The sequence below is a fragment of the Colobus angolensis genome, unplaced genomic scaffold (genome assembly GCF_000951035.1).
Source record: "Colobus angolensis palliatus isolate OR3802 unplaced genomic scaffold, Cang.pa_1.0 Scaffold56, whole genome shotgun sequence".
NCBI classification, from domain to species: Eukaryota; Metazoa; Chordata; class Mammalia; order Primates; family Cercopithecidae; genus Colobus; species Colobus angolensis.
The window spans coordinates 2,272,027-2,297,163 of NW_012119154.1; the positions used below are offsets into that span (position 1 = coordinate 2,272,027).

The 25,137-nt window shown below is 36.6% G+C and overlaps 1 protein-coding gene across 5 annotated transcripts in view; it reads left to right on the forward strand.

Annotated features, from left to right (window-relative positions):
* Positions 1 to 25,137, forward strand: part of RBMS3 (RNA binding motif, single stranded interacting protein 3) — a 760,872-nt gene that overhangs the window by 465,046 nt on the left and 270,689 nt on the right. For all 5 annotated transcript variants that reach the window (XM_011961526.1, XM_011961529.1, XM_011961530.1 and 2 more), the window contains exon 6: positions 14,685 to 14,764. In XM_011961526.1, the coding sequence (XP_011816916.1) occupies positions 14,685 to 14,764 (80 nt within the window). The remainder of the gene's footprint in view (positions 1 to 14,684; positions 14,765 to 25,137) is intronic.

The window sequence follows — 25,137 nt, forward strand, 5'->3', positions numbered from 1 at the left end:
ACTGAGGAGCTTAGATTCAAGTGCCCTGGATATACAGTCCAATTAGCAGTAGTTACAAGTGGGTCTTGAAAGGAAAAAAGAAGAGGCAGTTTTTCAGTTTTCAATAAGAATATACATTAAAGTAACATAAGCTATTGATTGGCTATACATGGTTCTTTGTATCACAGATTCCAAGAACATGGAGATAATGGTAGAGGCAGCTAATTAAGAACAAAAATGCCTTTAAAAAATTACCCTGGGCATGGATGCTCTGAGGAGGGGCATGACCAAAAGTCTCATACTCTTGGCTTTCTGGGTAGAATAAATTTTGCATACCTCACAGAGCTCAGCCTGATCTGAGCTACTTTTGTTTTCTCATTTCCCTCCATTTCATCAAGATGTTTTGAAGAAAGCATAGTAGATGAACTAAAAGTATTTTGACTGCTTAGTCCTGCATCATTAGGAAGGCTCATTCCCAAACGGTCCTGTCCCACCCAGGTGGGTTTGTGGGGAAGAGGCAGGGGAGACAATACATCTCGGTAAGAAATTTTAAGTGTGCCTAAAGCTGAATTGGAATGGTATCACAGAGTGGCAAAAATGAGACTTTAGCCAAATCTCAGTCAACGTATTGGCATAGTTGCTGTCACTTGTTGAATCATCCTGGTCTTTAGAATATTATGACTTTAATTTTCTCAGAAGCAGTAAAACAATGAGAGATACATATCGCACATAAGGATTACAATCAAAAAGAGAACATGTATCCCAGAATGAAAAAAGAAACCTGTTCCGCTAGTGAGTCCACTGAAAACATCCTGAAGACAATTAAACCCCTTTCCTTTAGAGACTCATGGCCAGGAAATAATTCTGGATTTAGTCTAAAATATAGGAAAATTATAAAAACTCAAAAACAATAGTCAGTGCTGGAATCTAATAGCAGGTGTGCTATAGTTTTCTTCTGAAACATAATTTTTCTCTCTCCAGTTCCCCATGTAAACCAAGGATAATTCTTAGTCTAATCAATTTATTTACAAAATAAGTTTTAGTAGTATACTTTGCCTGATTATTTGTATAAATTATAACAAAAATAATGAATGGCCATATAGGCTCCTTTAAGTTGGCTTTGCTAGAACTTTTTCATAAGGAATCACAAATTACATTTCTGAAAGCCTCCTAAGGCTAGGAAAACAAGCCAAGGATTTGTCCTCTAGTTGTGCCTGTAATACCTGTATGAATTGGATAAAATCCTCTCTTCTTGAGGTCCCAAAATATCTTGAGGTTCCTGGGCCTGTCAGAAAGTGATATTCTTTACTTATCATAAGGTCAGGAACCTTGTAAGAGAACCATGTAAAAATGTATAACGCCAGTCTTTTCAAGGGGCTTTTTATTGGGTTTATAAAGTCAACTACAATTCCTCAAAGCAATCTGGTCATATCTAAAAATATGCCATTCCAATAAAAGCTTTGGTAAAATTACCAGTGTTCAATGTGTCCTGTTACCAAAAAACAAATATATTCTTATTGAACTTATGCAAATAACTATATTGCCATAAAATGAGAATACTCATTATTAGTTTCCATATTTTGAAGAAATCAGCTAAAGAGAAAGGTAAACATTTTGATTTTGCTTGCAAATGTATACTTTACCCAGTTGCTATAAGCTATGAATAGCTGAAAAGAAAATAAGACAGAATATAAAAGAGTCAGTAATGTTGCAAATAAAAAAGTCATAAAAATCATTTTAGTCCTCTATCAGTTCAGTAAATTGAAATAACTTTTGATTAATGTTGAGTTAGCAATCTGCATTAATATATCAGCGTTTTAATTAGAGTTCTGGAAGATTTTACTTAGTCCAAAGGTAAGATCGCTGAAGTTATCAGAAATCTTTATTCAAAAATTCTTGCTGGGGGTTCTTTTCCACGAATTTCCTTGAAGAAGAAGTAAATTTTGGACTATAGCTGATTATAAATAACTTTTTGAGAAGACTTAAAGTGAAACAATAATTGTTTGTGGATGACAAAAAGAGGATGTTTTTAGTAGACTCACCAGTGGAACAGGTTTCTTTTTTTCATTCTATAATACATGTATACTAATATAACTCAAACCTATTTTTCTAACTTTTATTTTAACTTCAGGGGCACATGTGCAGGTTCGTTATATAGGAAAACTTGTGCCATGGAGGTTTGTTGCACAGATTACTTCATCACCCATATATTAAGCCTAGTACCCATTAGTTTTTTTACTGATCCTCTCCTTCCTCCCACCTTCTACCTTCTGAAGGGCCCCAGTGTGTGCTGTTCCCCTCTATGTGTCCATATAAACAGTATTTCTTATTTGACAATCCTTCTTGTATGATTTTAACATACCAAATAAGCGTTATATGTCTCTCCTGGACTTCCAGCGGTTCCTCTTTTATGTCCAAGTTAGTATAGATCAAAAGATAATTTTAGAACTTGAAATTTAATTTTTGGAAATATTCAAAGTATTAAAGGTTTAAAACACTCGATATTGAAGTTAAAAAATATTTAAAACACATGATCAAAATAGGATCAGAAGTCAATGCAAAATAATAGTCATTTATTTTGTGGAAATGATAATTCAAAGGTTTCAGAAAGCAAAATTTGTTATTATTTGATAGAGAAGAGGTTTAATACCCAATCAGGGGACCTAATAAAGACAACATGAGGGAAACTCTCCCTGCAACTTAATTATTTCACAGTTTACTCAAAAAGTAAACAAATCTTTTACTACCTCTTATTAATACTACACAAAATTCTTGTTCTAAGGAGAAAACCAAGTTTTACTTTTAGTGTTTTATCAATACTAAAACTAATTTTAATAAAACACTATAACCAAATCCATCCAATCTCAATCAGTTTTGACCTCACAAGATAAGATTTCCATAAACCTTTTATAACCTTTTGGAATTTTCTATTAAAAATGATCAGTATTCTGAGAAAACCCTGTGGCAACATAGGGGCACAGACTGTGGCCTTACACCAGGGTGCTTTTGATATTAATGCTCAATTTTTAGAAAAACACATACATAATTTCTTTCTAATTTTAGACAACTTGAACACACACAAAATTTCTTTTCCAAGATTAATCTTCTGCAAACCCTCTACAACTTGCTTAAAATGTTCTGCCACTACCTAAGCAAAAATTCCATGGATAAATACCTTGGTATTTTCCTGATCAGAAGACAGCTATTTTCACTAAACGAACAATATTAAACTAGTCTTATTTACCAAAGATTTACTCAAATCAAGTGAACTAAAAGGCACTTAAGCTGGTTTTGAGACAGGATAGTTCCCTTGGTACCTTTGTGGGACTCATGAAGGGGTGGCTCAGTGAGGCAGCTGGCAGCACTCAAACCCCTAGTGGGAGGGTTAGTGAGCTGGTGCAGGAGCCGGGGCGAGTGCCTTTGGGTGCCTGCAGGAAAACACACTGTACAGGCCCATGGCAGCGCCTAGGGGTTGCCTAGGACCCCTAGAGCCCCATAGGGTGTGTGTTACTATGTGGTCCTTTAGCTTTGTCATCCATAGATGGCTTAAGTGTTTAATAGCTCAATTAGTATGACAGCCTCTTCGCCCTCACCTCGGTTCTTGTCCAGCATCCAGGAGGAGTGAGGTCACACAAACAATTTGGAGGGTGGTGAATGTGGAGGATTTTATTGTATGGTGGAAGTAGTTCTCAGCAGGAAGGGGAGCTGGAAGGGCAATAGAGTGGGAAGATAATCTGCCCCTGGAGTTGGGCCATCTGTGGCAGAACTCTTCTATGAAATTCTGCTGTCAAGCCATCCCTCTGAAGTCAAGCTGCTTCTCTCTGACATCCAGCTGGTTCCTCTTTCCTCCTTCTCTGCCAGTGGATCTTGGAGTTTTTATGGGTACAGGGTGGAGGGTGGGGCAGGCCAGGGTGGTTTTGGAAAAGGCAACGTTTGGGTGGGAAAACAGGGATGTGAAGTTCTCATTTAGGGCCTTGGGTCCAGGCTTAAGGGTGGAGCCCTCTCCAGGGAACCACCCTCTTCTACCCAGTATTTCCCTGCCTCCTGTCTGTACGTAGTTTCTATTTTTCTGATAAAATACCTGATTTAACCACTTACATTTTCTTTAAGACAATTAATTGGAGGTTGTTCATACATGTTGGTAGTAAAATGTCACATACACATGCCACATATAAACATATAGACATACAGGACACATAGAAGCAAATTTTGTATTAATAGCTTTATAAGGTTCTCCATTTGCCAGTTTGCAAAGTTTCTTTCCCCTTTAAACTGTCAAGCCCTAAACAATTATTAGCTAGGCTATCATAAATTTACAATCCCAAAGACATGACTCTTCGGTGAAAATTTACATCCCAAAGGCACAGAACTTAGAACTAAACATCATTATTTACTGAGACAAAGAAGGGCATAAGTAAAGGCCTGGTCAAGATAAGATTACCAGTAAAAAATATCTTAAGCAAAAGTAAGGTGTGTTTTATAAACTTTAAGGCACTGTTTTTCCTATCATAAAAGTTTCTAGTAGCTTAGGTGCAGTAAGGGAGATGCTTCTGCAGAGATTTCCTTTATATATGTAAATTTATTTTACAAAGAGTTTCACAATGGCCAGCTAAATGCCAGAAAGTCATATTTTGGAGATCAATCTAGTTAGATAGGCGGTATTTTCAACTTAGCTTATGTATTGATTAGATTACTAACTTCAGGGTTGGGCCCTTTAGTGAACAGCAAAATGAAAGCATTTGCAGTTTTGGGGGCCTAATATTTACATATGTGAAAAGCAGGCAAAACTGAAAGACAGTGTACCTAGATATTTAAAATTGAACGGTCCCACTTTTACACTGCATTCTGAGATGAGAATCTTCTCTTTCTCAGAAGAGAGAAATGCCACAAGACCAGGCTATGCAATATTTCCACAATGCACCTCACTGCAAAGACATTCCCTGAAGACTGGTAGGTGACCCAGTGTCCATCAGCACACTCTGTGATCAGACCACCCTCCCACAGGAGGAGTTTTATGCCTTGAGGGAAAGTGTTTCCTCCACCTTCAAGTGTTCAAACCTGTCTTTCTATCTAAACACCCAAATAAATGAGTAGCTCCGTACATTTATAATCATTCACTGCAACTGATTTCAGCTACTTCAGAAACCACAGTTTTTGCCAGTGACTTGTCAGCCATTGCACACACAAAATTCAAGTTGTAATAATGCAGAGTAACCCCTGGAACCCCAAAAGCTAAAGAGATCAGCTACCACTTCTAACAGCCCTTGAAAATCTTTATTATTAGACTCAGTTATGGAAGTACGATTGCCCATAATTATACTTCTTCTTGAATGATCAAAAAGACCCAGTGAGAGGAACTTTGGTCACCCAAAAAGAATGTTTAGATTTGTCAATAGAACTGAACTGTGGAATCTCACCAGTTTTAAAGATTACAAATTTTTCACTTAAGCCGTAAGATTACACTTTTTCTTTTCAGAGAGAAACTATTTTTTCCCCGACCAAAATTTTAAATGAGATAAAAGATTGAAAAACTCTTTATTTTATTTTATTTTTTTTTGAGACAGAGTCTCACACTGTCACCCAGGCTAGAGTGCAGTGGCATCATCTTGACTGACTGCAACTTCTGCCTCCCAGGTTCAAGGGATTCTCTTGGCTTAGCCTCCTGAGTAGCTGAGATTATAGGTGCCCACCACCATGCCTGTCTAATTTTCGTATTTTTAGTAGAGATAGGGTTTCACCATGTTGACCAGGCTGGTCTGAACTCATGACTTCAAGTAATCCTCTTGCGTTAGCCTCCCAAAGTGCTGGGATTAGAGGTGAGAGCCACCGTGCCTAGCCAAAAGATGGAAAAACTCTAAGAATTAATTCAAAATAACACTAGCTCAAAAAGAAAAAGTGAAAGTCACAAATCTGCAATCAGCAGAAACGCTAGAGAATAACAAATGGAACTCCTACCTTACAGTAGAGCTTCAATTCCAACCACGTTGAGGCAGGAATGTGTGTGGTTTCAATAAGTGAATTGGTCTGAATCTTCAACCAAGAATGGAACATTGAAATCTGAGGAGGGCTTACCCTGTTGACTGACCTTCATTGACTCCAGTGAGGTCAGATGAATGAAAGTTAGGCTCATACTAGGGCTCCAGCTGTCAGCAAATTGAGGGAGATCACTGAAGGTCTGCTTCAGGTTCCACCTGAGTCACCAAAATGTCCACCTTACATAACATAAGTACAGACCTTATTTGAGCTCAAAGTTTGAAGATTGCCATGCAGGAACCTAGATTCATGTTGCCCTGAATATACAGTCCAATTGGCAATAGTTACAAGTGGGTCTTAAAAGGAAAAAAGAAGAGAAGTTGTTTATCAAGATTTTACATTAAAATAACATAAGCTATTAATTGGCTATTCCTTGTTCTTTGTGTCACAAATTCTAGGAATATGAAGACAAAGAGTGAGACAGCTGGTCAGGAACAAAAATGCCTTTAAACAATTGTCCCCAGGCATGGGTACTCAAGGAAGAGAGCCATGACTGAAGTCCTGTACTTATGTCTCTCTGGGTCTGATAAATGTTGCATTTCTCACGTTGTTCAGCCTGCTCTGAGCTATTTTTCTTTTCTCAATAATATCTAGGAATGAAATATGGCTGTAGCTAGGAGATTGATTAAAAGTGGTAATGTATTCCAGAGTCATTTATGGTATGAGTTTTCTAGAGCTATACTTAATTTTCACTAATTTTCTGCCATTTCTTTATGAAAATGCCTTCTAGAAACATTAGCCTGGCTAAAAAAATATATTTAGATAATTATGCATCTATATGAGTACACAGATGAGTGTCCCTACTGGGGTAATCAGGTAATCCAAGTGAAAGAAGTAGTTTCTAGATGGAGCATAAGGCAAGCTTTATTTCTTATATGCTTCTTGAAACACACAGTCTTTGGGATAATTTTTTTACTGCTATGCTGTTGATAGCTTTATGGTGTAGGCATCAAGATGCTGAATGGAAGCAGAGTTTCACTCCATATGATTCTACTGAAGACAATTAAAGAGTATTTACAAAATATTTACAGAAGCAGTGTTAAGGGAACTGGCAAAGAGATGTTGATGTTCCCAGAGAGGAGCAACAGAGGGAAACCCTTACCACTCTGAGAGCTCAAGGAGTAACCAGATGTGGCTGGGTGCAGTGACTCACGCCTGTAATCCCAAGCACTTTGGGAGGCCGAGGTGGTGGATCACAAGGTAAGGAGTTCAAGACCAGCCTGGCCAAGAGAGTGAAACCCCGTCTCTACTAAAAGTACAGAATTAGCCAGGCGTGGTGGCAGGTGCCTATAATCCCAGCTACTTGGGAGGCTGAGGCAGAGAATTGCTTGAACCCGGGAGGTGGAGGTTGCAGTGTGTCAAGATCGGGCCAGTGCACTCCAGTCTGGGTGACAAAGCGAGACTCCATCTCAAAAAAAAAGAAAAAAAAAAAAAAAGGAGTAACCAGAGGGGTGTTTCCAAAGTTCAGTGAGAGCTAGAGCCTCAGAGGAGGGCTTGGTTGGAAGGACTGTAGACAGGGAGAGATGCAACACCTGCTAGACAGAAGTGCCAAAACAGGGAGAGAAAGAGGGAAAATCACTCAGATTTCTCTCTACCCTTGCCTTTTAAAGTTCTTTCAAGCTTCCATAGGCAGAACCCAATGGAAAACCAGTAAACAAAAGAGCTAAGATTATGCAGTTTACACAGTTGATAGAAGGGTCACTTTCTTGGGGCATACAGCAGGACAGAGAGGACATCTAGGAAAGGGTGAACAGAAATACACCACTATCCCTGTATAAATTAAATACTTTTTCTTTTCTCTTAACTATTAAAAATAAACAATGCAAGTTCAGTGACAAACAGCACCTACTATTTTGCCTTAGGATGGGCAATTGATACAGATTGGTAGGAATAATAGCAAAGTGGCTTCGTTTAAAGAACAAAACTGCTCTTTTACTCTATTCCATGGTTGCTGTGATGTCTTTTTTTCTGACACCAAATGTGTGGGTTTTTCTGACATCAAATACCTTATTTTTGCACATCAATTCTCTAGTTCTCTGACATAAATTGGATGTCCTACAATTTAACTCAGTTTTGACACAAACTACCTGATCATCATCAGACTCCACAGGTGTAAGGACTCAGTTCCACACCAGCTGCAAATGGAGTGCCCAGGTGTATTAGTCCATTCTCATACTGCTATGAAGAAACACCTGAGACTGAGTGATTTATAAAGAAAAAGAGGCTTCATGGACACACAGTTCCACATGGCTGCTGAGGCCTCACAATCATAGCGGAAGGCGAAGGGGGAGCAAAGGCATGTCTTACATGGCGGCAGGCAAGAGAGTGTGTGCAGGGAAACTGTTCTTTATAAAACCATCAGATCTCATGAGACTTACTATCCTGAGAACAGCACAGAAAAAAACCCACCCCCATGATTCAATTACCTCCTACCAGGTCCCTCCCATGGGACATGAGAATTGTAGGAGCTACAACTCAAGATGAGATTTGGATGGGGACACAGCAAAACCATATCACCAAGCTACCCACAGTTCTTCCCAGCAACTACAAAATGTGGGAGTACCCACAACTCCCCGGTTCAGGTTTAGTAACTCACTAAAATGACTCTCAAAGCATTTTATGTTTACCAGTTTATTATAAAGGATACAACTCAAAGGAAAGAAATGCAGATGGCGAAGTATCAGGGAAGGGGTGTGCGGCTTCTGTGGTCTCTCTGAGCTCACTGCCCTCCTGGCATATATCAACGTCTTCACTAACCTGAAAATTTCCTGAACCTTGTTGTTTATATAGGTTTCATTAGGCGAAACCTCTAGGTTTGATTGATTAAATCATTGGCCTTTGGTGTTTGAGCTCAACCTCCAGCCCCTCTCCATTTCTCAGAAGTCAGAGAGGGTGGGGCTGAAAGTTCCAACCCACTAATCAAGTCTTAGTCTTTCTGGTGACCAGTCCCCATCCTGAAGCTACCTAGTGACCTCATTAGCATAAACTCAGATGTGGTTAAAAATAGTCTATTCTGAATAACACAACATACCCCTATCACTCAGGAAATTCCAACGGTTTTAGAAGCTGTGTGTCAGCAACCTGAGAAAAAGACTAAATATGTTTTTTATTATGTCATAGTTGCCATGCAGAAAGCATGGGTTAAACTGTCCCATCTATTAAAAGGAATCATAAATTTCAATTTTCATGTGAAATCTCCGAAGTTTCAAATGTTGACAATCATTTCAAAATTTCCAAAATCTCTTTGCAGTCCAAATGGAACGTATCTGTAGACTGGGTTTGGCCCGTGGTTTCCAGTCTCACATACCTGACACAGAACTGCGTAACAGGAGTTTTCAACCCTAGCTGCACACTGAAATCATCTGGGTAGCTTTGAAATGTTTGTACCTGGGCCTCATGCCAAAACAATTAAGTCAGAATCTCCTGGACTGGGCCCCAGAGATTGATATTTTTAAAAGTAGTTTTCTGATAATTTTAATGTACACTGATTTTAAAAGTAAGCTTCTTATTTTGGAATAAGTTTACCTTCACATGAAAGTGTAATGATAATATAGATTTTCTATATACTGTACACCCAGTTTTCCCCATTAACACCTTAAATTACTGTGGTACATTTGTCAAAATTAAGAAACTGACATTGGCATATTACTATTAACTAAATTCCATACTCTATTTGGATTTTGCCAACTTTTTCTTTAACATTCTCTTTCTGTTCCAGGATCCAATCTAGTTACCATATTGCATTTAGTTGTCCTGTCTCATCAGCCTGCCCTGATCTGTGATAATTTCTTAGACTTTCTTTGTTTGAATAGTACTGGCCAGGTATCCTGAATGTCTCTAGATCTGAGTTTGTCAGCCATTTTCCTCATGATAGGACCCTTATTTTATATGGGTTTTGGGGGAGAATACTACAGAGGTGAAACACCCTTGACATCTCATATCAGGTTATATTCCATTTTTGAAAACAACTTCTTGAAATAATAGTGGCTGGGTAGAGTGGAGCTAGCAGGACCCATCATACTCTTGAACAGATTGAAGTACATCAGTCAGTAGAGAAAATCAGGAGGGATGACATGAGGTCAGCAAGTGAGCTGCATCTCTTCCAAATAGTCTCAATTGAGAGTCATGAGACAAAAGTTCTATTCCAGGTTCATCCACTGACTAGTTTTTAGAGAAACCAATCACAGTCTTCTAGTGTTACTTTCTTCATCTGTACAATGTAGAAGTTGATATCTGAGGCCATTTCCAGTCTTGAAATTATATGATTTTCAAGCTCTGAAATGTGTTTTCATTAGTCAAATATTGTCATCCAGTTTCATTTCCTAAGAGGAATGTGTTGTAATGCTCAGCAAGATATCTCAAAATGTCTGGTTTCTACAAAAGGGCATATAAGGGAGACCTCTCAGCTTCACTGTTTGGTACTGAAGCCACTTGTATCCTGAGAATGTCAGGTGCCTGGCAGGAAGAAAACAAATTGCAAAAACTGAGAAGAAAATTCATCACATTCATTTATCTTTGTTTCTAGGACTCACCATTTTATTCCTTCCATTACAATGGATTAAGAAGGAAATGACATAATTTGTTTTTGAAATGTCAGAAGGAGTGCACAGTTTAGTACTTTAAAAAATATTTTAATGTTGACCCTGTGCATACGTAAATCTTACCAGAAATGAGGATGACTGACTTACAAAGTCAGATACTCTAAGTTGCCAATAATTTGTACAGAGCCTGTGATTGCAAAACCACAAACATTTCACAATACTGGAAACCTCTAATTAACCATAATAAATGACAGGATGGATTTGTTTTAAACACATGGTTAATAATGCTTATTGCTTTAAGACCAAAAACTGTGTGATTCTTTATGGAGGTGACAGAGGTAGGCTGCAAATGGTTTTGCAAAGTATATTTCTACCTCTGCATATTTAGTCTGACCCAGAACATTCTACTAATATTGTATCAGCCTCTCATCTGATGTAATTTGCCTGTGGGAATTGTATTGGCTGTTAAACTAGCTCCTCTTAGTAGCTGTTAAAAAAAAAAAAAAAAAAAAAAGGAAGAAGCAGCACAATTCTGTGGTGTGTTTCAAATGACTGAAGTCAGGTTCCTAGGTACTGAGACAAGAAAGAATGTCAAACAGGACCTTTAAAGTGTATTTATATTTAAACATCAGACCTGATAGAAAACCCTGAAGCTTTATACAATGATTAGAGCCTTGTAAGAACCTAATTAATGTATTGTCAGGTGAATGGTTGGCCTGGCACTCGAGCTGTTCTGAGGGACGCAAGGGGTTTCAGGTACCACCTAGGAAGAATAGTTGCAGTTGTAGTGATTCAGTGGCCCATCTGAAAGGGACCTATAAAGGCAGCTGTGTCTGGCGTGCTGTCTTTTCAGACTCACTTGATAATGCTAGTGTCAGTTTCAACTGAAGCGTGTGCCAGATTCCAGATAGCTTGAGCTGGCATTTCAGAGAGGTTAATTGTGAAACTTGAGAAGAAAATGGGCACATTCTTCCTAAGATGGCCATTCAAATATAGTCTCTTTCCCCCCCAGAGCTTTCTGGGTCTCAGTCTCACTTTTGTTCTGCTTCCACATAAAATGCATGAGGAACACTGGGACTTTTCCCCTTGGCAGCTCCTATATTGCCATCTTTGCTGGGACTGCTTTGCCTTGTTAAAATGTGCCCCGTGTATTAAAATGGAATTGTCACTGCTGGGTGGTGCAGCATAACATGGTTTGACACTAAGCGCCGGCAGCTACAGAAAACAGACTTTTATTGCATTTATTCTTTCAGAGACGGGAGTCTCTAAAGGCTCACAGCAGACATTCACTTAGTTAAATCTGAATGAACCCAAAGTGAACAATCTATGCTGCTGTCTTTGTGTTCATAGAAACAGCCTCCATCCAGCTTGATATGACTGTAAAACAGTGTTAAGAAAAGACGATCATACTTAGAATACAGAAGGGAGGACTTGAGGCTTTCAAACAAGAACAAAAATATTTCAAGTGGGTGGAGTGTGTTAGCCACTCGATTTTCTTCTTTAGCTTCCTCTCTATTCCCTAAAATGTATTATGTAGAATAAACACACACACACACCCCTAGTATTAGTCTTCATTTATAATTCCATGCCATTTTAAGACAAAGAGAAGGGATTTGATTTGTAGGACTCTTGCAAGCAAGCTTTAGATTCTTAACTGCCTTCTATCCAGGCGAGTACCCAGAGAGAGACTGAACAGAGAGGGGGCTCTGAGGCATAAACTTTGCATTCTGTCTCTCTCCTCGAATAAAAATTCCATAAAGTAACATCTGTAGTAATTAAGGGCTTACATTTCCTCTCCCATTCATGTCTCTGCTAGGAGGGAAGGTTATTTTCCCTAAGAGACAATAGTGGATCCGATGGGAAGAGAGAAAGAACAGTTAGAATTCTTTTCTTCATGGAAATGGAAGTTTTCTACTTTAAAAAAGAAAAAAAAGAAAGAAAGATAAAAAAAATTGAAAGACTTACAGTAAAAGGTTCCACTGGAAAGGAATCTTGAAAGAGTTAGGAAAATTGTACTTAGCTGTTCCAAAATATTTAGAATGAGGAAAGATTCCCTTGCCTTTCTTATCCAAACATCTTCTGATATAGGGGAACTTGTGAGTGAGTAGTAAACAAAATACGGTGTGAGTTTTTATTTTTTATCTATCAACATTGCATTCGGAAGATTTTTTTTTTCAAAATAATACTTATGTGCATCCATTGGGTCACCTGATGATATACATACTGATTGTTTATGTTAAGTTAGTTTCCTGCACTCTATTATCATAGAAGGATCAACTACATAAACTAGGGTGAAAGATGACAATGTAGATCCCTTTGTTAAAAGCACTGTTAAGAAGTTCAAGGCGGCGACAGCGGAACTTTAAACCAGTGCAGGGTTGTTCTAAGTGTAGGGCTCTGTGTGAAGACATAGGCCTCACTCCTGTAAATTCTGCCCTGCTTGGCGGTAGAGATTTGTCATATGTATCAATACAGAAAGATGCATACTCATCCCATGCTTCATAGGAATGTGCATCTGAAAACAAAACTTCTTCAGAAAATAATTATAGCTCCAAAATGTAACTTGTTCCTGATATCATCTTCAAACTTGTTAAACAGGTGATACAGATGCCCTGACTTCCTCTCTCAGTTAATTTTTAAGAATTTCCCAGGCAAACCTTCCACTGAGCAATATGCTTGCTCTCTCTACCACATTGTAATAAGGACGCATGCCCTCCAAGCTGCCAGCTCAGCCCCCTGCCCTAATTACTTCTCCAAAAGCCTTTCCTAGATTCACTGCCTCTTCTCAGCATCATCTCTGACTTCCAGGATTCCTCTCACATTTGAATTCTTATAACTGTAATAAATATGTATAACTTACTTGATATTTGTTAATATATTTTTTTCATATCTTGTTTCCTTTGCCATGTAATATGGTCCTTTAATATGGCCATGTAATATGGTCCTGAAATACACATAAAATTTAAACATAGGAAAGTTTTACAACTTGGTGTTGATGGGCACCATTCCAAGAAAGCTCGTATTAATAACAGCAGAAAATCTAAAATTATACTTTGCCTTTTGAACAAATTTTACACAATTCATACACATTCTTTCATGTGTATGTGTGCTGTTTCTTAAATTTATTTTTGCCTCTAGTATACTCTTTGGAAGACTTAATTTCCTTTATTCAGAATTAATCCTTAATTATTATCCTCTCCATCCAAGCTTATAAAATAATAAAGGCCAGATATTATTCATTATTTGGAAAATTCTACAAATATTACTGTACTTAAGATATGGTAACATTGCCAAAATTTAAATTATGTTGGTCTGGCTCAAAATGTTCATGCTTCAGTTTGTATGTGAGATGCCAAAATTTGGCACAAGAACACCAGTTTAGGAATATTGATAAGATAGTATGAAAAATAAGATATTGTCCAAAATTAAATATTGAGAAAGTACAGAACCTAAGGTTTGTATATATATACCTTCCTTCAACATGTAGGGCCCCACCTAACTCTTTGGGTGTCTTACATACAGTGGATTTTCAATAAAAATGTCATAACGCTGACGACTACATTACTATACCAATCAGTCCTTTAGGCTGCAAGCCGTTGAAGTAAAACACATCTTGTCAACTTCTTTTGTGGAATCCATCAGTAGTATAGCTTAGTAGCTATAGTACAGGCTTTACGGTTGCAGAGGTGTTAGTTCAGATTCTAACTTTACCTCTTATTGGAAAGGTAGTTTATCTGTCTAAGCCTCAGTGCCCTTATTGATATGAATGACAATAACAAGATCTACCCATCAGGTTTGCTAATTCATCATTCAACAGACATTTGTTGAACACTTTCAACTGCCAAACATTGCTGAGTGAATTAAAATAATGCCTCAGGATTACCTCTGAGAAAAGGCTCAGAACAGAGCCCTCCACATAGACACCTTTCAAAGAGTGAATAATACTTTCTCAGCATTGATGAGTTTGTGATGTTCTTTTATTAATCTGGTCATCATGGTCATGACAAAAGTTGGCAATTGGGGTACATTTCTCAAATCAAGTATTTCTATGGATTTCTGGTTTTCCTTTACTTCTTAAGTTTCTTTTTCTTGACAGCCATATATGACCTCTGGTTTACCTTTTTTTCCCAGAATGGAGTCTACTGAAAAATGTGAAGTGGTAATTCAACATTTTAATGGAAAATATCTGAAAACACCACCAGGCATCCCAGGTAAGAAATGTCACTAATAAGTCACTAAATGATGCCGAGGCTTAAATTGCTCTTATTAAAATAAGTACATGGTAGTGCCTTTGTTGATCAGTGCAGATTTGGGGAGTTTGCTTTTATTAATGTGTATTTTTAAATAATACTATGTAGCAACTCATCTTTCTCAAAAACTTTTTGGTAATTCTTCTTTGGCTTTTTGAATCTCTGCTACTAATTTTCTAAAGGGGATTAGAAGAAAACCATAGCGAATAATAGTTAAAGAATGATGTGCTGGAAGTGATGGAAGTTTATGACTCAGCATTAATATTAAAATTCCAATTTCTAAGTTACAAAATACCTAAACAATGGTATTCACAATGAATCCCACAAATTGATGCCAGCCCTGAAACATTTCTTACCAGCCCATGACAAGAAAAGTACAGAAACTGAGAGAAAGCATTTAGAAACTTGTATAACGATTTGACAATGTCATGAAATCTGAGTGCATAATTTTCTTTTACAAAAATATTGGTTACTGACAAATTGGAAATTTTAGAAAATACTGTCTATTTATCAGAGCTAGTTTGAGAAGCCCCAATCTGACCTATCCCAGGGCATTTCACACTTCCCAAGGCAAAATTCCTAAGGTTTTATACACATCATCAAGTGTTCTAATTTTATACTATTAAGAATTACATTAAACATGAAATAATTGGATTTATTATGTGTATCAGAGCTACAGATGCCAGAACTTGAGGCGGTAATATATGTGGAAGGTTTTAATATTAAGTAAAGTTTTAAATATAATTTCTATATAAAAAATTAACAATTGAATGAAGTATTAAACTAAGAAAAATTATGTAAATAAAGAATCATCTGAATAAGGCAGGTTGGTTTATTTGTTGGTATTTTATATACTGTTAGTCTCAGAGGAGACTAAGGCGACTTCTTTCATCTTACAATACGTGATTTTCATCTTTATGAGCTTGATTTCAATAGTGTTTGCTGTATAATGCATCTACTATTTAAAACCCATCAGAGAGTTCAGAGGTTGAGCATTTTAGTTTCTTAAAATATATTGAGTTTATAGATAAGAGGAAGTGTATACAAAAAGAGAAATGTTTTTGTGGAGGGTTTTGTAATGACTTGCTTTGTTTAAGGGGGATGTCAAGAATGCAGAAAGACCCTTCAGACAGACAACTTGCATAATCTGAAAATCTAAAGTAGCTGATTGCTGGCTAATCAGTGAGTCAACATACAGTGAAGACTGTGCCTTGATTTGGTTAGCTTCCATGTGTAATGTTCCCTTGGGAACTGACTGCATTATGATCCAGTTGGAGACATATGGTGTTGTTAAGAAAAGAGTTAGCAGTTTTCATCTCAGCATGTTAGCTGCCCTTGCATTTTAGCAGAAATACTTTTTTTTTTTTTTATAAACAGACATTTTAAGACACTTTACTCAAACGTGTCATCGAGTAAAGGAGTTGCGTTGTTTGTGGACTTTCCTCTTATTTGTCCTATTTTATCCAACAGAGACATATCTATATAGAAGTTGTTCAAACTAGGTGTAAATTATATAATTATATACAAATAAAAATGAGCACACTGTGTAGAAATTATGGATGATTCAAGTTTCAGCACGTCTCATTTTTTTGATTTGTTAAAAAAATTGATATGTCAAAAAGACATATTGAAAGCCTTCTTGCCTTGATTGATTTGAAGGTATTTCATTTGGTTTTCCCCGTAGAACATATTGCTGACTAATACAATTTAATGCTGAAGACAAAGAAAGTCACTACAAATCCCCAAATGTCTGGGCATCCTTCCAGAATATGCAGGCTGTGATATTAACCTATCTAATATCATAGCTACACCCAATGGAAACATCGTGAATAGCAGGGACTTGGTTATGAGTTTTCTCACTCATTTTTATCTCCTGGGAACAAGAAAGACAAAATAATTATGTTCAGTTATAAAACTCTTAGGAGAGATAACTGTATGCTTCTGAGATTTCCACTCATCATAATAGAACTAAATACACAATATTGATCATCATCAGTGCTTGAATCTACTTATTTATAAATTACTTTGAAAGTTAGAGTTGAATAAAGGCTTCAAATGCTAAGTAAAGACATTTAATCTTTGATACTTAAATTAGGTGTGGAAGAAAAGAGGATATAATACAAGATATGCGTATTTTGAAAGGTAAAGTAGCCATTTGCCCTTGTTGAGTATAAATAATGACTAAGTCACGACAGGTATAACTACAATTTGGGTATATGCCGTCTGCCTTTATTGGTCCTCATTAACCTACTACCTGGAAATAGCTGAAATCTTACTTTCAGAAATGTATGTCTTAGCCAATATTCAATTCCATATTTACAACAGGAAGTAGGATGTCACTACGAGCTATGGCATCAGATATTCATGCTTTTTTTTAAGTGGCCAATTTCCTAATCTTTTTCATTACTTTAGAGAGTGTGTCTTTGCTTGTGAATAGCCTCAACTATAATAGTGTGACCCACTGAAAACTAAAATATTTAAAATCTGAAAAATCTCAGTGTTCTGCCTTATCAAGATTTCACATATTTGAATTCAGAAGTTTGTGGTTTTATAGAACTGCACATTGATTGTTTAAATACATTGCTTTAAGGTCATGTCAATGAGGGACTCACAGTGATCCAATAATTATGACTCGAGATCCTCAGGCCTTAAGAAAGCTGTTGAAAGATTGAATATTATGTCAATCATCTTCTTCTCATACTAGAGACCTATTGTATTAGTTTGTTTTCATGCTGCTGGTAAAGACATATCCAAGACTGGGCAATTTACAAAAGAATGAGGTTTATTGGACTTACAGTTCCACATGACTGAGGAGGCCTCACAATCATGGTGGAAGGTGAAAGGCACGTCTCACATGATGGCAGACAAGAGAAGAGAGCTCATGCAGACAAACTCCCCATTTTAAAACTATCAGATCTCATGAGACTTATTCACAATCACAAGAATAGCACAGGAAAGACCTGCACCCGTGATTCAATTATCTCCCACTGGGTCCCTCCTACAACATCTTGAATGGGAATTCAAGATGAGATTTGAGTGGGGGCACAGCCAGACTATATTGCCTACATTTAATATTACTCTAAGCAAGTACAGAGCAATTGGTGCCGTATTCATACTGTCTACCTCTCTGTTTAGGGACAGTGTGGAGAAAATGCACATGTGTTATTGGGCAAATATAATGGCATTCAGTTTCTGTCACTGTTGACAATGACAATTACTCTTAAAGGAGATGCAAAGCTAATTATTTTCCTGAGATGATCATCTAAGTTTCCAAGTCCCCAACTGTGTTATTTCTATAAAAGAACAAGGAAAAAAAATCTATTTCAATCTAAAATGTTGACATGGCTCTGAATTTCAAACTCTAAAAATGTTATAGGTAAGGAAATTTGCAAGGACATGTAACCTGACCACATTTATGTTGCTGCCCCATTTCGATTTTAGCCATTGTTGGAATAATTTGCTAATTAAATATGATTCATGTTAGTATTCGGTTCTAATTCCTGACAGATATGTGAGTTGGAAGAGAACTGTACAGATATCTTTTTGGAACATGCTTTATTTCTCTAGGCTCTTCCTATTTATTTATAAAAGATCTTTTTTTAAATGAATGCATCATGGATCATTGATGTCTTTTAGCACATCCCAGAACTACCTCTGTTCATTTTAGATTATAATGTTATCCCCAGATTTTGGTTACCTGGATCAATGAAGCTAAATATACATGCCAAAAGTCAAATTATTGAGTACTAGTATACAGGAAGTTAACAAAGATCAGTCACATGTATTGCTGCCAGCAGATGAGAAGGAGACCAAAAGCATGTGTTAAATAGTGTCAGTCATTTGACTGTTGTAGCCATCAGCAGAAAGAGATCATTCAGCGTTTTCTGCCTTCCCTAGAGGGAAAAGAAAATACAGCATTCCATAAATGTTGCATGTCCTACATATCGATCTTGATGTTTTTCTGGACAAAATGAAGGATCATTAGTTGCTTGCCTGCCTAACCCCAGACACTTCTTTGTCCCATAATGAATTGCACAGCAATGTTGTATAGCCCCAAAGTGTTCCATTTTCAAACCTCTGGCAAAAGCAAAGGGTTAGTTCCCAGACACTTCAGGGATCTGTAGGGCATGGACTTGAAAGGCTCACTTTCAAAGAGCCCCCAGAGCAGGATGATACACCATGCGGAAAAGGCTTTCACATGTAGGGACATGTATTGATGAACAGAACACACAGGCCGGTTTGTGAAAAAATAAATCATGTTTTTCTCTCAAACTAGACATTTTTTTTTTTTTTTCTGTAAGCACGTGCTCCTATCAGTGGAGCAGTCTTTTCAGAATAAAATGGAATAACTAACTTCTAGTATGCTTTCCTTATTCTTTAGATAATTGTTTCTAATCTCAATTGAAATAGGGAAAATTTGAGAGAAAGCTTAGCACATTATGGGATCTTTTAAAATTTAACAACTGTTGTGACTGACAGAACTTTGCACAAATAGTTACGTATCAGAGTAATAATATTTTTCTAATAAATAAAGCATGGGGCTTTTTGATGTTTTGACATAGCAGTTTTAATGTCGTGTGTTGACATAAATAAAAATGTGTATGACTGTGTATGTATATGAATACTTTATGGGAGCAAGCAAGGAAAAATATTTATAATATGATTTTTTAAATGATGAACACAAGTGTTCGTATCAACTTAACATTCCTGCCAGAGTAAAATATTGACAACATATTTAAATGCAATTTATCTTATGTGATTCAAAAATCAGAATATTTAAGCAATAGATTTACAAATTGTTATCAGTGGGGAATGTTGCAGAGCCTTAAAATCTGTGTTTGCTCAATAGTAACTGTCTATTAAGTCCACAAATACAACTATAGCTGAGAAGAGGTAACAAATAAAAAATGCTATGGTGTATAGTTGGGCAAAAAATATTTCTTGATTGTTCTGCTCAGGTGGAGCATTGCTTCTCTCTCAATGTTTCATCTTTGTGAAACTAAGGCATCACTTGTATAACACACTTTGTGAACAGTGTAATCCCCAATTGGGTATCATTTTAGATTTTTCACTAGTAAAAATTTTTTCGTTCTTAATGTTGGTGATGTCTTCAGATTATTTCTATGTATCAAACATACTTTGTTGCTTCATGATGAAGAAAACACCTTTAGAATATTATTAATGAACTTCACAGAGTAGCTGGACAATATCATGGTTAATGGAGTCTAAGCATCTATGTGAATTCTATGGAATTTGATTAGGTCAATCAGTTTTCAACCTTTCTATGGAGCTGCATCTGATATTGTGAAGGTAAAAAAGCTATGTGCTGGTAACTGATTAGATATATAAGAAAGGAAGAAGAGGTGATTAAATTTCTACATCTTTATATGAGAAGCTAAATAGAGAAGGAAAAAAGTTTCATCTTCAAAAGAATAGAAATAATTGAAATGAGTTTTTTGACAGGGCTACATCTACTCTACTCACCTGTGATTTCAGCTGCATAGGAGATGCAATCTAGAAGCTTCTTACCTCATGTGTCCACCTAGTTTCTTCACTTTTCCACCTCAGGACAAAATCTATAAAAGCTTGCTCAATGAGACAGACAAATGTCTTCTACAAACTTTGGGGGAATTATCACCCCCTGGGATAGCCTTCAATCATCAGGGTATAGGAGCCAGAAGATAACATTGGGTCTCTCATCCTTTGGAAGGATAATTCTGAGTCACATTCTACAGGGTTCCTTGAGAGGTTATCCACAGTGGTCACAAGCTCAATGAGGTTTCCTTTATTAGCATTTTTCCCCTTCCCCATCTTTTCCTTTTCTATCATATCAGCTTCCTGACATCAGCTCCCAATTAAACTACCTTCTCCCATGCTCTGATTTTAGGGAAAGTCAAATTCAAGTTGGGAGTTCTAGAAATTATGTTAGGGAACTACTTTTTGATTCAAAACCTCTGGCTACAAAGGAAGGTATTCGCTTCACTAAAGTAGTAAAGTGAATTTCATGGCCCAAATATACTGTTTTTATGACTTTTATTTTTAAAAAGCAGAGATTATAAATCACATAGTAGGGTTAATGAAGGTGAACATTAGAGGTAGTAGTCAGGTAGCAAGCCAGGGTTGAAATTTAGCAAGAGAGGTATGGAAAAAGACAAGAAGGACAAGAAAAAGCCAAGAATGGTGGCATGGCCGACTTGAGAACAACTGAGGACATAAAGAGTTAGATGACTGATAAAAATGGAAAAGATTTAGGGAAGCCATAAAGCCAGTAAAGTGAAGGTGAGGTGCAGGCATAGCCAATTATCATCAAAGAGAAGGCATTTTTTGAGGTTTCGGTCTTGGTTAAATGTAGAGGTGGACATCGAATATGACATCCAGTGTGTGAATGCCTACAGCTGGCTGAAGTCAAGTGAAGAAGATCTTCAGTCAAGCAGCTGGAGACTTATGGTTAGAAGGCTGGAAAGTCTTTCACTATTATCTTAAATTTTATTACTTAATGTCATGCTTGCCTTGATTGCCTCTTGAAGTTCTGATCTTGGTAGCAGCAGGTTAAGTGAATAGTGACAAAGAGTTTTTCTGTTTGTTTGTTTGTTTTAATTTATCTGATTTTGAATTTTCCAAAGCAGAGTCTTTTTCATTTTTTGTAGCTCAAGGGTTGTATGCTTAGCTCCGTAAATTCTCACTAAATACTCTGGCGTTGTATAGTTTCATGAGTTAAATGACAATCATACATATATTTGCTTTTAATGAACTTTTTGAAGGTATGGGGAGGATGCACAGCTCCGGGTAAACAAACATGCAACCAATTTGGGGAAAGACATGGAGGAAAATCTTAAAATATTTTTAAACATTTTCATTAAAAAAATCTCCATATCTAAATAGAGAGAGAGAGAGAGAAAGAAAGCAAGAGCAAGTGAGAGAGGAATGTTTATAAGAATAAGAAACTTATTTGAGAAAAATTCCAGTTACATTTTGGAAAGTCTAATTTTTCTAAGACTGCTTTTCAAGGTGTACACTGAAGACCTAATTGTAGTTTCTTTAAATAACTCATTCTTGAGCAGTGCAATGATGAATTCTGTTTTCTGGCATGGCAAATGGTCTTGCCTAATTATACTGGAATAATGTTTCTAAACTTTTTGCCACTGGAGCTAGTTAAGCACAATGATTATGCAGCACTTTTGCTCCCCCTGCCACTTCTTCACATCAAAAGATAAATGTCTTGAGAAAAAACAAAAAAGAGAATCTCCTATCTATATTATATCCCTTTTTGCATAATAATATTGCTCAATTCTGCCTAGAGAAATTACCACATTAACTTATTATTTCTTTTATAATGCTATATGATATAACATACTCTATAGTTTTTAATCAACAAGATATGGTTAATGCTTTCTTTACCATATTTTTTCATGGTTACATATAAAGCACCAATAAGTAGCAGCATAATGTGTCTGCAGTTTCCATTTGGTTACAGAATTTGATTGATTAAAATAGTTATAATTTCATGGGATAGAGAAAAGGGATGAGGAGGTTTTCTATACATCTCCAAAATCATGAACCACCTTCATAACTTATTTCTAAAATACTGACTCCATTCAGGTCTGCACGAATTTCTGAACTGAAAATTTCACATCAAAACTTACAAAATAAATAATAAAACACTAATTTTGCTTCTAACACCATGTTAGGCTTTGCCTTCTGTCAGCATCACTAATGAGTAGCTAAACCATTTAGTGTCTGCCTGGATGAGTCCTATTAGCAAGCTGAGGGTTGAGTGGCTTAAGACCAATTAACACACAAGCCAGAGAAACCAAATTGAATAATTAAGTTCTTAGTGCATTTCAGAATCTAGAATCTCATTTAATAGGATTGATTTAAGAACACATTCTAACCAATTTTTGTATGAATGGATAGTATTCAGAATTAAATACTTGCCACTTTCTCCCTGTAACCATCAAAAAGCCTGCTATACACACGCCTCATTATTTATGATCTAATTTTTTAGAATGAAAAGTCTGCAAAACTTACTAAAATATTTTAAGAGAAATGTGAATGAAAACAGTAGGCAAGCTCTGAACTAGTCATTATGTATTTATCTTATTTCTGCTTTCTCTGATTTCTTATGTCTTTCAGCTCTGAATGATGAATCAATTATTTGAGTAATATTTTCGTTATTTTTCAGTACAAAAAACAAATCTTTCACAGGAAATTGGCATGCTTATGAAGATTCATTTGTCCCATTAGATTGTGTTTTTTTTAAAAAAGAACTTTGATGTTTATCTCCCCCATCTTCCTTAAACAATTCAAACCCTTTGAAAACAACAACTGTACCTTACTCTTTCTTCCAAACATCTAACCCAAGGCCTGACACAGAACAGTACGAATATCATTTGTTAAATAAATAAGCAAATACCCAGTTGTGGTAGACAGAATAACGGTCCTCTAAAGATCTGTAAGTCCTAATGCCCAGAACCTGTAAATATGTTAGGTTACATGAAAAAGAGTAATCGACGTTACAGCAGGAATTAAGGTTGCAGCTGGAATTAAGGTTGCTAATAAACTGACCTTCAAATAGGGAAATCATGGTCTTAGTTGGTTCTTGCATTGATATAAAGAACTACCTGAGGCTGGGTAATTTATAAAAAAGAGAAGCTTAGTTGGCGCCTGGTTCCACAGGGTGTACAGGAAGCATGGTTGGAGAAGACTCAGGAAACTTACATCAGGGCAGAATGTGAAGGGGAAGCAGGCATGACCTACATGGCTAGCGCAGGAGGAAGAGAGTGAAGGAGGAGGTGCTACACACTTTTCAACAACCAGATCTTGTGAGAACTCACTATCACAAGAATAGCAGGGAGGAAATCTGCCCCCATGATGCAGTCACCTCCCACCAGGTCCTTCCTGCAACACTGAGGATTACAATTCAACATGAGATTTGGGTAGAGGCCCAAATCCAATCCATACCAATTAGCATGGTTTATCTAGGTGGGCCCAGTAATTAGAAGCATCCTCCAAAGTGGAGGAGAAAGGTAGAAGAGGAGGTTGGAGTGTGAAAAGAATTAACCCAACATTGCTGGCCTTGAAGACAGGAGGCAGCCTTTGGAAGTTGAAAAAGGCAAAGAATTGGATTTCTCCCCTAGAGCCTGCAGAAATAAACTTAGCTTTGCTGACACCTTGATTTTAGCCCAGTGAGATCTGTGTTAGACTTCTGACCTATAGAACTGTGAGATAATAAGTTTGTGTTGTTTTATGCCTCTAAGTCTCAGATAATTTGTTATAGCAACAACAGCAAACTAAATATACTAGTATAGAACTTGTATTCACTGAATATCATTCAGACTATTCCTATATTACATTATTAAATAGCCTCTGAAAAACTCTCATAGTTTATCCTAATTTTTACCTTCTTTGTGAGTTTTTATTGAAGAAAAATAATATTCAGTAATGCTTGCTAAAGCACAGTAAGAAACACTTTTTTTCAGCACCATCACAAGAGTTACAGGTACCACTGCAATGGAGTCTCTTACAGTGGAGATGAGAGATTGGACTCAACTCTGAATGCAGGATAGACAAGTGGAAATTTACAGCCAAGGAGCAGCATAGGAGGTCAGTGGTTGGAAAATTACCAAGAGGAAGCATCAGGGGTAGGATTCTTGCTGAAGACAAGCCAGGGTAATCAGACATCACCTAGAAGAAAGTTCAGTCAGCTGACTAAAGTAAGGCCAAAGAAAGAATCTTTTCAGTATCATTAGAGTTGCTTGTGTGTTAAACAGAAAAAAAAAAATCTTAATTATTTTAACTTCACAGTTTCTTTATACCTTCTCATAAGCACATATTACTATAGAAGACTGTTCAGTGTCTGAAACAAGAGACTTTGGGAAGTCCTTATATATTAGAGCACATTGTTTTTTATTCAAAGAAATATATTATGAACTTAAACTATCTGATACCATAAGTATGCCAGGAAAATAATCCTAATTGCTAATGTAAATCCATGCCAATGTGTATCTCTTGGGTCTCAACCTTAATACTTGCTTTCAATAATTCCTATTCTTGAAAACTTATTAGGGCCTAGAAAAACAGAATGGAGCTCCTTGAGGTTAAAATCAACTTTAAGTTTTAGATGATTATATCTAAAGCATAGATCATGCTCACACCCCTACTCATTGTCCCATGAAACAGGGAGTGTCTTAAAGCTCTAAATGTCCTAAATCTTTCATATGAAAGTTTAGTTTTCAGATACAAATTAAAAATTCAGAGGTGGTGAATATGCTTACTTATTATATATTAAGAAAGACAGATAATGCTTATGATTAAATGATTTAAAAAATTAAGTG